The sequence below is a fragment of the Poecilia reticulata genome, linkage group LG15, assembly GCF_000633615.1.
Source record: "Poecilia reticulata strain Guanapo linkage group LG15, Guppy_female_1.0+MT, whole genome shotgun sequence".
Classification (NCBI taxonomy): domain Eukaryota; kingdom Metazoa; phylum Chordata; class Actinopteri; order Cyprinodontiformes; family Poeciliidae; genus Poecilia; species Poecilia reticulata.
The window spans coordinates 22,411,229-22,427,893 of NC_024345.1; the positions used below are offsets into that span (position 1 = coordinate 22,411,229).

The 16,665-nt window shown below is 39.2% G+C and overlaps 1 protein-coding gene across 1 annotated transcript in view; it reads left to right on the plus strand.

Moving 5' to 3' along the window:
- Positions 1 to 9,571, plus strand: part of sorbs1 (sorbin and SH3 domain containing 1) — a 59,480-nt gene extending 49,909 nt beyond the window's left edge. The window contains exons 15-25 of the mRNA XM_017308825.1: positions 158 to 222; positions 304 to 474; positions 1,663 to 1,709; positions 1,796 to 1,910; positions 2,126 to 2,251; positions 2,326 to 2,520; positions 3,559 to 4,017; positions 5,804 to 5,899; positions 7,822 to 8,009; positions 8,152 to 8,258; positions 9,479 to 9,571. Of these exons, the coding sequence (XP_017164314.1) occupies positions 158 to 222; positions 304 to 474; positions 1,663 to 1,709; positions 1,796 to 1,910; positions 2,126 to 2,251; positions 2,326 to 2,520; positions 3,559 to 4,017; positions 5,804 to 5,899; positions 7,822 to 8,009; positions 8,152 to 8,258; positions 9,479 to 9,546 (1,637 nt within the window). The 3' untranslated portion in view covers positions 9,547 to 9,571. The remainder of the gene's footprint in view (positions 1 to 157; positions 223 to 303; positions 475 to 1,662; positions 1,710 to 1,795; positions 1,911 to 2,125; positions 2,252 to 2,325; positions 2,521 to 3,558; positions 4,018 to 5,803; positions 5,900 to 7,821; positions 8,010 to 8,151; positions 8,259 to 9,478) is intronic.
- Positions 9,572 to 16,665: the final 7,094 nt, after the last annotated feature.

The window sequence follows — 16,665 nt, forward strand, 5'->3', positions numbered from 1 at the left end:
CTTTGTTTTTTGTGGTCATTTGATGTGTGCATGCTTATTATAGTATTTCCTTTCATTCAGTTGACTGGAATTGAGGAGGTGACTGCAACATTTTAGTTTGAAATTGCTGTTATGTGACGTAAAGTTAGCGATTAAATCACCTTGCTGTTTTTGTCAGACTCGTCCCCAGCTCACGGGGAAAGCCAGGATGAAGCGTTGAGGAAGCGTCATGGGGACAAAGAGGTGAATTCATCGCTAAAACGTGTGCAGATTTTTTAGAAATTAGCAACAGAAGTGCAGCTTTCTGATTTGTTCTCCTGACAGAAAATCCTGGAGGAGCAGCGGCGGCTGAAGCGGGAACAGGAAGAGGCCGACATCGCGGCCCGGAGGCACACGGGGATTGTGCCGACGCACCACCAGTTCATCACCAACGAACGCTTCGGAGACCTGCTCAACATCACAGATAACGCCGAGAAACGGAAATCAGGCGTCGAGGTACAACGCAGGGTCGAGTCTTATCGCCACTGCAGGCAGGAAGACGGAGGAGGGGGACTTTCTGCACACTGAGAAATAAATATTTCTGTCTAGTTTTTAGTGAAAATATCTTAGCACTCCTGAAATAAGACAAAACTACCGTAAGAGTAACTTTTCAGGAATATAGAAGTTTATTTTAAGTCAGTAATTCTTTAATATTGGTGAAAAACTAAAAGTTCCACTGGCAGATTAGTCAACTGTCCCTGCGCCGTTACCTAGCAACTCCAGCCCAGCCCAATCCGTTACCTAGCAACGCCAACCCAGCCCAGTCCGTTACCTAGCAACGCCAGCCCTGCCCAGCCCGTTACCTAGCAACCGAGTTCTAGCTCCGCTGGCAGAATGTCACTTCAGACATTTTTCAAAATAACAGAAGCTGAAATTGAGAAAACATTTTTGTGAACTGAAATAAAGAAAATAAAAACCGTAACTCACTGGGACCATATTGTGCGTTTATAAAACTAACTTAAACTGAAAATCGTTTTTGTGTTTATGGAATCTATTTATTTGTCTTCTGAACTGATGTGAAATTTATTTTTTTTTTCCCCCCCAACACAAGCAGTTTACGTCATCTGAAATAAATCCAGATTTTCCAAAAATGTAATCTTCAAAAATTTGATAAATTGATAAAATCGATTTATCGCCCTGTCCTACATTGAATTCTGTTGTTACTCATCAATTTTACGAATTTAAGAATATTTTATCCAAGTAAAAACATAATTTTCTGGAAAAAAAAGAAGTACACAAATGTCTGACTTCAAATCAATTCTTTTCATTTTTTTGCACAGTGACAAAGGAATTTTGATTCTGATAACCTCAAAGAATATATGTTTTAATATCATGAATTTAATAATTGAAAATAATCTTTTTTTCACACAAATTTTAGTTTTTCTTCTAAGTATTTGATGTTAATCTAAAAATGTTAAGTGTATTTGGTGGAAATTTACTCCACTTTACTTTTTGTTTTCAATCAAAACTGAAAATAAAAACATATCAAGCTCCCAACACGACCCAGGAAGATCTTCTTCTACTACGTGGCATTTAAGACCCAGAAAGAACAATCCAATTAAAATGTATTGGAATTTTATTGATAAACTAATGATGTTGCTTGTGATTTTATCCAGAAAACTGAAAAGTTTCATTTTTACACAGAGAACTCCAGCCATGGCGCGCTTTGACTTCAGAGCAGAAAGCCTAAAGTAGGTGAAAATCATCAGAATAATGATAATAGTCAGTCGTTTCTCAAAACTTTAAACTAATAAAGTTTGCTGTTTGTGTTTTTCAGGGAATTACCTTTTCAAAAGGGGGATATTGTGTACATAATCCGACAAGTCGATCAGAACTGGTATGAAGGCGAACATCATGGAAGAGTCGGCATTTTCCCACGAAGTTACGTTGAGGTTGGTTCAGTCGGCTAAGAAACCAGAAACCGTTTGCTGCATTCCTGTTCATTATGCAGGGGGCTCCACTTCTGCTTTTCAAAGACGTACCGTTGCATAATTGCTCATCTGTTTGCAGAAAGTTTGCTGATTTTTTGCAAAGAATGTACTGAACATGTTTTGTGTCGCCCATCTTAACGTAACAATAAATCAGCTTTAATGGTTTTATGTTGCAGCTCCTGCCTCCGACAGAGAAAGCCCAGCCAAAGAAAAGCGCCCCGGTCCAGGTTCTGGAGTACGGAGAAGCGGTCGCCCGCTTCAACTTTAAGGGAGACACAGTGGTGGAGATGTCCTTCAGGAAGGTGAATCATCTGTCCGTGGTGATGATAATACTACTGAAGCAGAACCGTTCTGACCCGACCTGGTGGTTCTGCAGGGCGAGCGGATCACGCTGATCCGCAGAGTGGATGAGAACTGGTACGAGGGGAAAGTCTCCGGCACCAATCGGCAGGGCATCTTCCCCGTCACCTACGTGGAAGTGCACAAGCGGCCGCGCGTGAAGAACGGCGTGGACTACCCAGACCCGCCGGTCAGCCACTCGCCGCAGCGCAGCACCAACGCCTCGCCGCAGGTCAGCGCCGTTATCTGGGTCGTGCTCAAGACTGGGCGATAAATTCATTGTTAACATGATAATATTTGGAAAATCTGGATGTTTTTTCCACCAACGCTCTCTGTGGGTTTCCATGGTCCAGGGCGGCCATCTTGTTTGACAAGCGTGTTTTAAAACTTCTGTTTATTTGGATTCTGATTTTAAGGAAACTATACAACAAAATATTACGGCCAAGCTAACATTGTTCTTTTATTATGCAAATAAAGTCATATTATTACAAAATAAAGTCGGAATTTTAGGAGGATAAAGTCGTAATTTTATGTGAAAAATACCAAAAAGTCAAAATGAGAAATTTTGAGAATAAACCTTTCATAATAAGCAATTAATCGCATGATAAAATAAAATTAGCTCAATAATTTCCACTCTGACGATTCGCATTTTTTAACTAAAATTTTATTTACAGAGACTTCTTCTTCTGTGTGAGTTTTATTTCTATTTTCTTTATTATTTTTGGTTGTTTTGTTTAATTTATTTTGGACATTAAAAAAAAACTTCCAGTTCCAATATTAAGTATTTGTCACCAAATTAAGGTTGATTATTTTTTGAAAAACTAACTTGCATTATTATTACTTGAAAATTGTCTGGCAGTATTTCAGATATTTAAAACTAAAAAGCGAATCAATAATTATTGATATCGACTGATATGAAACACTTATATCATGATACTTCTTTCAGTAATATCGTCAAGCCCCACTAATACTATGACTTTATTCTTGTAATTAAACAAATATTCTTGTAGCCTGGCCTTAATACTGTCAGACAGACAGACATCAAACACTTAAAACAAAAATCCACTTTTTGAAAATATTTTCTGTCATTTGCAATTTCTGTTTTAGGAAGACATTTGAAAGAAAATGGAGATTTAATTTTTAACTCGCCCAGCTCTCGTTATGTCCCTCTGTCCTCTCTGTGTTCACTTCATCTGTCTTTTGTTGTTGTTTTGGTGAATTTTTCTCATCCTTTATTTCCCGCTCTGCTCCCTCCATCCTGTGTAAAAAGCTGTATCGTAACCGCCTCACCACCTCCCCCCTGCCGCTGCCCCGCTCCCCTCGCCGCTCCGTCTCGCCCGAGGTCCACGCCGTTTCCTCCGAGTGGATCTCCCTCACCGTGGGTGGTGGCAGCCCCCCCGCCGCCCCGACACCCCCACTGCCGCCGCCGCCCACCGTCTCCTACCGCTGGGGCGAGTACCTGCCCCCGCCGTACTCCGCCAGCCCCGTGCCCTACGTCTCCCCCATGGCGTCGCCCTCCGCCTCCCCGCTGCCGCCGCCGCACCCGCCGAGGCCCGGCTCTGCCACGCCCTTCCTCACCTTCACTCCGCCGCAGGGGGAGGACTTCCTGTCGCGCAGCGTGAGCCCCAGCGGCGGGCCGGTGCTGGAAGGCTGGCTGAGCGAGGTGGAGAGCGTGGAGGGGGAGCGGGGCCGGGCGGCCAGGGGCAGCAGACAGAGTAGCCCTGCAGAGGTACCACCTGCATGGTGTGTGGTGTTCACTGCAAAACGACCTTTGACCTCCCTAGAGTAGCTGTGGATGTGGTTCTGATGTGTGCTCATCACTTTTGCAGTGCCTTGGAAAAGTATTCACAACCTCTGAACCCAGTGGTGTCCAAATATGTTGCCATGAGAACCAAATCATTCGTGCTATAAAAGGAATGGTGTGTTGCAACATTTTAGGCAATAAAATATTTATTTTCTTATTCAAAAAAGGAATTAAATTGTTAATATGCATTTTGATGTATTTCTAATATTACATAAACAAAACTTAAGTGAGTCAAAGAAAAATCTGCAAAAACAGATTGCAGATTTAATATTTAACTGAATATTAAAATAGTTGTTAGTTGCAGTCCTAACTACAACTATAAATCTTAAGTAGCTTAAATTAGAGACTGGAAGAAAAAGAATGTCATACTTCGTGTCATTTACAATATTATAGAACAGGAGCATCTTTACATAGCTTTTGTTACCTACTCCAGGCTCCCCCTAGTGGTTTGGAGGACCTATTACGGAACAAGTCTGCAGCGTTCCATACTTACTGTTCAGGGTTTTGCTATTTGCATTTTTTTGTAATTGCAGGGTCTTGCTTCTATTTTCTATGTTTTCAACATTTTTATTGCATTTGTTTCGCCATTTGCACCATTAATAAACAATTTATAATTTCCCTTCCATTCCTCAAAAATGCACTGTTTTGTGTTTTATCACGTAAAACCTCAAATGAAGCTGAAACACTGAATTTGGTGATTTCAACGTGACAAAATGTGGAAAAGTTTTAGGGGTGTGCATAATTTTTCAAGGCACTGTGGGTTTGACCTGTAGCTGCAGATAGTTCTGCTGGTCTTCGCAGAAGATCGAGGCTGTAGCGCAGAGCATGCTGTTGTGTGTTCACTAACATTCAGTGGTTTTGCGGTGTTTGTGTGCCTGCATTTCATGGCTGTGAAAGACTTTCAGGAGAAGAAGAAAAGTTCCAGTTCAATTCCTGACACGAAGATATGAAAATTACGACCAGTCGAGATCGTTAAAGATAGTTTTGCCAAGACGAGTTATGAGAGCATGACGCTAACAGGAAATGCTAACTACTTCCTGTACATCGATAGCTTAGCTGCTACTGGACTTTGGAAGTTATTCAGGTGACCATTTATAGGTTTCATGTCTGTTAATTAGGGATGCAGACAATTAATCAATTTACGATTACTTATGGTTTATTAGATTAAAATTAGTTCCAATCGATTCACTAAGAACGTCCGCTTCGACATTTTTTTAGTGTTGTAGTTTGGCCTTCATCCAGCAGAGGGCGCCGCTGGTTTCCTGATACAGATACTACGATGGCAGCCGAACCAGAACTGGGAAAGAGCAACGGTCCGGTGTGGGATGAAAAATGCACTCGATGCGGTTCTGTTTTTAAATATAAACGATAAGTTTATATTTAAAACGCTATTATATTTAATAGCGCTTTATTAAGTCCAGCTGAAACTTTTCATTCAGAAACTGATACGTTACAAAGGTGAGGATGTGATGACGGAAAAGCGGTGAATTTAACGGAGAAAAATATTAACGCGATGAGGGGGAAAAAACATGGCGCCAAAAAAGCAAGACTGATTTTGAGGTCTTTCGTGAGTTGATCCATTGAATCGAGCGATTTATGTGACTGCATCTGCTGTGAGGTTGACGTGGGGTTCGGACAGGTTTCAGCTCAGCCATCTAAACTTTTATTAAAAGACGTTGGTGGTGTGTGTGTGTGTGTGTGTGTGTTGCAGTTTGTGAAGAACGAGGCCGACCATCTGGGACGGATCTCCAGGAGCCCCGTGATGCCGTACGACATCCAGGAGAACAACAACGTTAACTCATTTGCGGTAAGAAAATCTGACTTTGATCAAAACGCCGTTAAACTCACTTCCTCTTTAACTTCCATTATGTGTAAAGTTGTGCCTCATGTTTGACAACAAACAATTCATCCAGAAAAGTTTGACATTTAGGGGAACTCTTGATTTGTTTTCTTCCTAAGCGTCAAAAACCATCCTTCAGATTACAGATGACTAATAAAATTAAACAACTTTACGTTTGTAAAAATATGCTGCACACTAAAGCATGTCCTAGATAATAAATGTAAAAAAAATGTATGGAAGCCCATATATGCCATGAAAGAAAAAATTAAAGCCCAAAAGGAATTTTGACTTTGAAAGACAAAATAATGACTTAAATACATAATTATAATTTTATGTCTCATAATTATTGCTTTCCTTCTCAAAATTGTGACTCTGAAAGCCAGAATTATGACTTTTAATCTCATAATTATGATTTATATCTTATAATTATGACTTTACAAACATTATAATTATGACTTTGTATCTTATAACTATGACTTTTAAAGCCCAAATTAAAGTTACAATTATTTCTTTCTGGCTCGTAATCATGACCGAACTTTGTGCTGCTTCCTGTGTTTGTTTCCATCACATTAACCTGGAGGCTGCATGAGGCTTGCAGGTGATCGAGCAATATGTTTTTATATGTATAATTTTAAGGTTATAGAATTCAGAGGAGCAGCTGACAAAAATACCCGTCAAAAAATATTAATAATCAGAATGGAAATTTTACTCATTTCAATTCATTATGCGGTTAATTTAATTATTGCTTATTCCACTTTGGTGGAAGCTAGAGGTTGATGCTAATAAATGAACAAATAAAATATATTTCATATAAACCAGCTTTATGTGACTCTTAGGAAGAAAATGAATTATTGTCTTAAAGGGGCAGCATTATGTAAAATTGACTTTTTCAGCTTTCCATCATGTTAACATGTTTTTCCCGCGTCACAAACAAACCTGGGGTGTTGCTTTGAGTCTTTCATGCACTGTTCAGAAATCCTTCAATCTCCATGGAAACCATTCAGCGATACAAAACGCCAGGTTGGACTTAGCCCCGCCCTCAAAGAAGTCATAATTTTAGCTTTCAGTTATGATTATGAAATACTCAAGCTACCTTCCTTAGATAAACAAAGTGACTTTCTATGTCAAAATTTACTTCAAAAGTCAAAATTATTACTTTCCATCTCATTTATTATAATTTTTATCTCATAATTATGACTTTGAAAGCTAAAATTATGATTTTGAAAGTTACAATTATTACTTTCTAGCTCATAACAGCTACTGAAGAAGCCCCAGTCAGCTCCTTCAAACTAGCCAGCGGCATTTAGCAGACACCTGCTGAGCTAATTATAGGAGCTACTTCTCAGTGAAATCCTGGTAAAAACGCTATTAAAGGGTTAATAGAGGAGCAGCGTGATAACTTCCTGAAGGAGGAGTCTCAGAAAAAGCTGGAGTTTTTAAGTCAAATTTTAAATAACATTTTTATATGACAACTGAAAGTTACTTTGATTGTACTATGAACTTATTTGTGCCTGGAAAACAAAACTGGCATTATGTGCCTGGGAAACATAGTACTGTCCCTTTAAACGCCTATCTGTGGCCACCTGTTTCCCTTTGAGTCTGCATGCCCACACTGACTAATATCCTGTAGCGATGAACTAACGGTCTCATGTTTCCTGTCTCCATGCTCCCACTCTGGTGTTTCATTCCTCTCCTGCTGGGCTTCACCAACACCTCTACTTTTTCTTCTGGCTTTGAATGGATTACTCCCGTATTCCCCGTCTTTTCCTGCCTTTGCTTCGTACCGGACCCCCCCCTCCCCCACCTCTTTCTAACTCCTTAAACCTCCCCTGACCTCGGCCTCCTCCGGGACTCTTGTATGTCTCTCTGGCGACTCCTGCTCCCACCAGGAGGCAGTGTGTAATGAGATCTTGAATATTGCTGAGACCTCAGTGAGGTACTGCAGCACCCTGTCCCACCACCATAATGACTCTCTCCATAGACTGCACCCCCACCCCAGTAAACCATGTCTCATCATTTCCCAGCAACCCCAGTCCCACAGCAGCAGCCCGGAGCCGAGCCGTCTCAGCTGTGGAATGTGAGTGACATTTATTTACAGTTTCACTTTTTGGTTTTTTATTTTGGCGTGTTTCAGCTGAAGCCCCCCCCGCCCCCCTCCTTTCGTTAGACGTAGCCGGTCTGCTGGTTTTAACAAAGTGCTCTCTGTGTCGCCGCTGCAGTTTCCAGGCTTTGTACAGTTATGTGCCTCAGAATGACGACGAGCTGGAGCTGCAGGAGGGAGATCTCGTCAGTGTCATGGAAAAATGCGATGACGGCTGGTTTGTCGGTACGTCCTGCAGGACATTAATCCATACAGGGTTTCTGCACAATGACAGCACAGGCTTGCAGACACTGTAGCATATGGCAAGCCATTTTAACATAAAATCGGCCTGCCGCAATAAATCCGTCACATGAAATTTCCATTTGCACGATTTATAGCTTTTCTCTTTTTCTACCACAACTAGATGATAAAAGTCTTCAGTCTGGTGTTTTGGTCTCAACTAGACATTTTTTGAAGGACAATTTTGATTAGAGAGACATTATGATTCATTTATTTGTTGTTTTGTTCATTTATTTTTAATATTTAAAAAGTCTTCCTGTTCCAGTGATAAATATTCATTAGAATTTAAAGTTTATTGGTCTTTGAAAATGTGTACCAGATTACCATTACATTCCTTCAAAGTTCTCTCAAAACAGTATTATCATTTATTACAATAATGAGATGAGTAATTATTGTGATTAATATTGTGGTTTGGAACCATTTTCCGTTAGCATATTAATAAGGGTGTATTAATGCAAGGTCGATCAATAAATTTGATTTAGTAATAAAACACTAATGCAGGAATTGGAAGAAAATAAAACAAGCTTGTAGAAAATTAAATTCAATGAGTGTTTTCTGGATGGTAAGTCAACAATAAAACAACCGTCTTTTCCAGTAGCCATTGTACGGGACATGAAGCAGTAAAACCAGCTGACCAAACGTGCTGGAGCTCTGCTGCTAAGGTTGCTAGGTAACGGGATGGGGTAGCTAGCTGAGGGACACCTCGTCATTACTGACTTATAATGTTGCACTCAAAAAGATTTTGGAAATACTCACTTATTGCCAAAAAAGCTGGGTATTTTTTTAAGTACTTGATTTTTTTTTTAGAAGCAGTAGAAACTCAAATGGAAGTAGAAAAGGTGCAAAATGTGACTTTAGATAATTTGTTGCCTTTAATAGTAAATTTAACCTCATTTATACTAGTCAGAATGTAATAAAGATATATCTTAATCTACCATTACATCTAGTAATGAACCAGTTTCAGATATCTGGAATGCAAATGGAGTGAAACTGATTTTATGTTAAAATGGCCTGCCATACACAGCATGCACGAAGCCTCCTGCAGAGGGAGGACCATGCGTCACTGGGTCACATTGCTCCATATAGAGTTTCTAATGGATGACAGCGTAACTTTCTCTGCAGCAGAATCCCGTCACTTACTCCCGTTTTCCTGTTTTCCTCCACAGGCACATCAAAGAGGACAAAACAGTTTGGGACTTTCCCTGGGAATTACGTGAAGGAAGTGAAACTGTAACGAAATCTAATCTGCCTGTAACACACGGTTGCCTGTCAAGCTTGGGGAAGTTATTGCTACTGCTCGTTGGCTGCTGGGTAGAATAGTCATCTGGCCAGGCGAATACATTCGTCTGGGGAAGTGATCAGTGCGGCGGGGGGGATGTGGAAGGACGGCGGAGGGGACGGCGCTCTCTCCGCCCAAACCGCCATCACACGCTACTCACTGCTGGGCAGAATCCATCCGTCTCCAACATGTGGGGATTACGTCACTCGAATTAGCTGGTGTTGCCCAGATTATAGCTTCCAGTACGTCCGTGTGTTTATGTAGCACCTGGTCTAGATCACCACATCACAGTGGATCTTATTACCGAAGACGGACTGTGGAGGAGGGAAAAATGTCATTTTTTGTGGAGCCACCTTTCGGGATCAGAGGTGCGAATCTTCAATCATGGATCTTCTTGATTTAAAAATATCAAATTTACTTCCCAGATGTGAAATTTTGTCTGTCAAACAGACTTTTCCCCTTTCATTCTGATTGAAGAAAACAATCATTTTGAGTTTAAAGGGCATATATCATTATTATTAAAGATGACCTATAATGCTTCCTTGAACAGGTTATGATCGGTCTATGGCCTAAACAAAACATGTTCATTTAATTTTTTGCACAAACCATTCTTAGATGATGAGATTTTAGTCTGCCCACTTTCAGAATGAGCTGTTTTAGGGCTCTGTCACTTTAAATCCATATAAGCTGCAGCTGGTCACCCCCCCCAACAAATCAACGTTTACACTTACTGCTGCAAACAGATGCGTCATTTTACAACCACACTTCTTTGAAAAGCAGAAGTGGAGCCTCCTGCACAACCAACAAGATTGCATCAACGTTTGCATCAAGTGGCTTCAGACGCTGATGAAGAAAAGAAGTTGCAGTTACTTGTAAAACAAACTGTTCCAGCCTGACGAACTTGGTGGTGTGGCTGCCGACTGCTAGCAGCTCCAGCTGTGTGTCAACTTTAAATAATTTATACATTTCAATCGTAATTTTTCTATTATAAGATATCTTTGTAGCAAACATGCTGACTCCATCCTCTTTCCACATATTTGCCTTAAAACAGGGAAGCCAAACATTTTCATTTTTGGCCACATCTAGATCATGAATGTCTTCGAAGGCCCAGTTGTTGCAGAATGTGTTAATAAAACTAACCGTAAAACTGTTGAAACTAATCTACGCTTAATTAGCACTTCATAACATGCAACATTTTTAAACTTCTTTTTACACTCATGTAATTTGTCCATGTACAAATGAAAACTGTTTTGTTTTTTGATTAATTTTTAAGTACACAACTGGTATCTTAAAGTTAAATTTATGTGGCTCTCTGCAGTTTAGAGGGCCACATAAATGGTCACAGTGGCCGGATTTGGCCCGCGGACCGCGAGTTTAGTACCTGTGCCTTAAAATGTTCATTTTTTTGTCAAGGAAACAAAAGATTTATGCGCAGATGTGTGCAGAAAACACATTATCTACAGTAGCTAAAATACATTATCCATATATGGTCATACTTCCTGTTTTAGGGGGCGTGGCTTAAGCTCTTGTTTCAGAAAATTATTCACTTTGGAAACAAACAGAAAGTGAGGTACTTTATTGAGTTTTCTGCCTCTTCAATATGATGATATTTGCCCTTTAACCGTCTGTTACGTTAGCGACCCCTGCTGGAGCTGGTCGGATTTTGCTTTTATTTCATCATAAATTCAGTGTTGTTGTTTTTTAGGGGAATGTTAAAGCTGTTACACCTCCGTGTAACCCTAACGCTTCAGATACCGCTTCAGTATTGCCTTGTTTTGTTTTCCAACCAAACATTCTTCGTGATGCAGTCGGGTGCACGTGTAGAAACAACAAGCTTATTTAAAATGCTATATTTAGGCCTGAGCAGCGAAAGCCTGTTGTTTTTTTCTATCGTTTCTGTAGCAAACACAATGCAGGACACATGGACTGTGTTGCATGTTCTCTACCAGTGAAGCGCTTTTGATTTGATTTGATTTTAGTGATGCCTTTAAGGTAGCTAGTGAGCCAACGCCTTCAATACGACTACCAGACGGGCGTGGCAGCACTTAACTTCCTGTTTGTCCACAGCTAAAAAGATGAAAGCAGATTGATCTGATGACCTACACTGCAAAATCACAATACTTTTGGTTTAGTTTCTAGTGTAAATATATTAATACACTTAAAAATAAGACAAAACTCACTTAGAGGTAACTTTTTACAATGATATAGGAGCTTGTTTTAAGTTAACAATTCCTTAATATTAAAGCAAAAGTTGTAGTTCCACTGACAGCTGGCTCTGTGCCGTTACCTAGCAACGCCAGTCAAGCGTAGCCCGTTGCCTAGCAACCCAGTTCTACTTCCTCTGGCAGATCATTTCATGTGTAACAATACATTTTTCCAATAAGTGAACTAATCTAGAACTTTTTTATTAACGTTTAGTTATTTTCTTAAAACCAGCTCCTATATATTGCTGAAAAGTTACTTGTAAGTCATTTTTATCTTATTTTAAGTGTACTAAGATATATCCACTAGGAATACTTGGTAAGATTTTGTGTTTTTGCAGAGTACTGCTATTTAGTTTTAGTCCAGGAATGTGATTTTTACCGATTCTTGTAGAAGTTTTAACCACATCCTCTGTGATCAGATTGTATCCACACACACACACACACGAGGCCTTCTGAAAACGAGCACGTGTTTGTTTTTCGTTCTGTAAATGTTCTGCATGCACTGTAAAATCAAACTGGAGCATGAAATCCCATCTCAACCCAATTCATCTTCCCACAGAGGTGGTGACAGGGTTTCACTTTAGATCCTCTGAAAGCATCAGAGCCGTCTTCCTGTGTGAGAAACGCCACATCCCAGAGTTAAGCTACCTACAAAAACAAGGATCATTATTGATCTTTTTTGGGTGTTTTCTTTAGGATCCGTCTTGTTTTTGTCTCTCAGCTCTGTGCATGTTAGTCCTGAGCAGATCTGCCGGATTGTTCTGCAGGTACCCGTAGAGCTTGTTATGACCTGCACAGAGCAGCATGACGCTGTAGTTTGAGGGTTATTTGCTAAACAGGTATTTTTAAGCTGCTTTGGTGCATATCAGGGCTCTGTGCAAAGATTATAATAATCATTTCTCAATTACAGCCTAGCAGACCATCAGTAGTTATCCCTTTGTACGGTGCCTTGAAAAGTATTCACACTCATACTTTTTTTTTTTTTTACATTTTGTCAACTTCCAGTCACAAACTTCATTTTCTTTTATTAGGATTTAATGAAAGATCAACACAAATAATTACAGCATAATTACAGCTTACATATGGAAACTATGAGGCAGCGTTCACACAGCAGAATGCGACGCAAATTAAATTTTTGTGCGTATTTGACTTTTTCCACACAGCAGTGTGAACGGCCCAAATGTATGGAAGAGGATTAGCCAGGAATGTTTTTGTTTTTTAATAGAAAATTTTGACTTTTAACTCATAATTCTGGTTCTGTGTCGATCTGCGTCAACTTCCAAATAATCAAATATTCTTAGGTGTACATCAATTATGTTGTTGGCTCATGAAAGTGATCACATAAATGTTTATTCCTTGTAGTTGGATTTGTAAACCTGCTCTTTGTCCTCACTGAAAGCCTGTCAGGTTTAATTGGCATGTTTGAGTTTTAAGACGAGATTTTCCTGCATGGTGCATAAACAGTTTAAATGATTCTGATTCAGAGAACAAGAAGTCAGAATTTTAAATTCTTTTGATAACTGTTTTTTCCCCAGTCGCCCTAATCTTGTTCCGTACAACTGCGATCCTTTCAATCAAAAACAAAAAAACCACTTCATATATGGAACTAAATTGTATTAGTTTTCAAAACATAACCTAATTTTTGCACATTCTTCTTTACAAAATAGCTCCAGCTCACTTTGAATGGTCTTTCAAAAAAGATCCTCAAATGGATGCAAGTCTAGACTTTGACTAGGCCATTCTAACACATCTGTATGCTTTGATCCATCTTATAGTTGCTTTGGTTGCTGAAGATGAACCTCCGCCCCAGTCTAACGTCTTCTACAACCTCAAGCTTTTTATTTTTTTTCCATGATTTCTTTGTTTTTACTGATTCTTACTGTTTTTATTTTATTTTTCCCTGATGTGTCCTCTGTGAGATGTTGTTGCTGTAAACCTCTCCGTTACTTCCTGACCTGTCTGCCGTGTGTCTGTCTTCCTGATGTCCACTAACGTTCCCAGACAACGTCATACAACAGTTGGAATTTGTACTGACATTAAATACAATCATTAAACATGATTTTTATTTATTCCACACCACAAAAACAGGAAAACCTTGCGATTTAATAAGTCATCTTGATTTGGTTTCTAGTGCAAATATCACTTGAAATAAAACTGAACTAACCTGTAACGTCCCAGCAAGAAACGGCAGCTTGTTTAAAGTCAGTTATTTCTAAATGCGGATTTTAAAAAGTTCTGGTTCCACTGGCAGATTATTTCACGTATTTCACAATCCGCTGGCCTTGAGCCGTTACCTAGCAACGCCAGCCAAGCCCAACCCGTTACCTAGCAACCCAATTCTAGTTCCAGTAGCAGAATATTTCACTTGCACCATGACATTTTCCCCATGTTATAAGTGAAGTAATCTGCCAGTGGAAATAGTAATTTTTCATGAATTTTAAGGAATTATTTACTGTAAACAAGCTCCTATATCTCACTGAAAAGTAACTTCCAAGTTAGTTTTGTCTGATTCCATATTTGCACAGGAAACTAGACCAAACTGAATTGGTAAGATTCTGTTTTCGCAGAAAAATTTGTGTTGATCATATAAAATCCCAACTGTTTTTCTTAAAGTTTGTGCTTCTGATGCGACAAAATGTGAAAGAAGAAACATACCTTAGATGGAAATCAAATGAAGGAAATGTGGGATGTAAATGAAGTTTGATTTGTCACCAGAACAATCAGTGTTCCCATTTCTTTGGGGTTTAATTCAGTTTTTTCCCTCCGACTGCTTTGCCAACATAGCTCGAGTATTTCCTCAGCTAGTTTGTGATAATGCGCTGCACTGTGGGTTTGCACCGATGTAACGTTCATGTTTTGTTTCACCACAGAGGCCTCCACGACATGTTTGTTCCTCTATAACCTCAGCTTCACATCAACGTGTCTGGCTGGTTGAGAGTGTGACGACTTGTAGCTTTGTAAACTTCCATTATATATATTTAAAAGTAGATTTTTTTTAACACCCGATGTAAAAATGAGTCAGTCGGAAATACTCACTGCAGTGTTTTTGTGCTCTATTGTGCTCCATACAGCATCAGGGAGTGAATGAATGTTTGCAGATATGAATGTGATGCAGGCAGCGTTGTCCAAACTTCATCCTAAATGAGAAAAGGAAATGATGTAAATATGTAAAATAGAGCAAATAGACTAAACGGCAGGAGGATCAGATTGTTCTCTCCGTCACTGGGATTATTTACCATGAAGGGTTTGAGGCAAAGCACAGAAGGTTTCACATGTTTTCACGTTCGCTGCCATTTGTGAGCATCACGATGATTTACAAAATTATGCCTCATTAGCTGCGTTTCCGTCACAAATGTGCGCAAAACTTCGTTAATATTCCGCTAATGTCGGATTAAAACACAATTTTGTAATTGCAGTGTTTCCATTTAATAAGAAACGGAATTAAAATCCCACGTGAATAAGTTTGTACACGCGATAAATCATTAAAAACATGCCGCGCCGCGATCCTCCAACTACTTCCTGTTTTTTTTTTTTCTTCTTCGTGCTCTGTGCCAGTGACAACATCCGGTTGTTGATCATGAGACTCGTTTGACACGAAGATATTGTTTCTATAGCAGTTTTGCTAATAAAACCAATTTTGATATGTCCAAAAATAACCTCCTAGCGATAAAACTTTTTTTTTTTATAGCACAATTAAATGGTGAATGGAAACGCAGCTACTGTCATTTTTTAATTTTGATTTACTGAGATGTATCGGGTCATAATTCAGTGTAACCACGGTCTGTTTGTTACCGAACCAGAACCAGTACCTAAGAGTGTGACACAGAAATAACGATTAACAATTGAAATAATTGGGCTGGTTTGATGCGATGCACAACCTGCAACAGGTTTGGTTTGTTTGCTTCTATTGCAGTGATGTTAGATTAACAATATTAAAATAAAGATACCACACACGGCTGTGACTTCGGTATTATGCAATATTTAATAAACAATTTAAAATATTATGTGTCTTGTTGCATTGTTTATCACTTTAGTTGTCGACAAAGACTGGAATCTGTCTAGGAGAGCAGATATTGAAAACATCTGCTTTTTGACGTAACCAGAGCCGGCCCAAGTAATAAGCAAGAAAACAAGAATAGATTATACATAAGAGATTTTGTTTCTACATTGAAAAAATACAAAATATTATAAAGTTTTTTCTAGTTTTAATGCAAATATCTTAGAACATTGGGCATAAGAATAAACTACAAAGGAACTGTTCAGCAAGATATAGGAGCTTATTTTAAGTCAATAATTCACTAATATTAATGGAAAAATATAACATGGAAAAAATGTCTTGTGAAATGGCAATCTGCCAGTGGGACTAGTACTTTTTAAAAACAATATTAAGAAATGATTGACTTAAAACAAGCTGCTGTTTCTTACTAAAAAAAAAGTTACTTTTAAGTTAGATTTGTCTTATTTCAAGTGTACTAAGATATCTGAACAAGAAACTAGTCAAAAATACTTTGCAAGAGTTTTAATTTTTTCATTCAGTGGGCAGGGAATCCAGAAATCTTACTCAAGAGTGGCAATACTTCATAATTAAATTAATCAAATAAAAGTAAAAAGTACAGCAAAGTGTTAAAAAAGCTACTCAGGTAAATGTAGTTGAGTAAATATATAGTTACTACACAACTCTGGCTAATGGGAAATATGAAACCTGTAGGGTTCTAGTTTCACCCTTCAGGTTTTACAGCAGTGGTTCTTAACCTGGGTTCGGTCGAACCCCAGGAGTTCGGTGAGTCGGTCTCAGGGGTTCGGCGGAGCCTCTGCCGCGGAGGTAAAGACACACTTGTGTAAAGTCGTGATGACGCCCCGCTTTGCCATT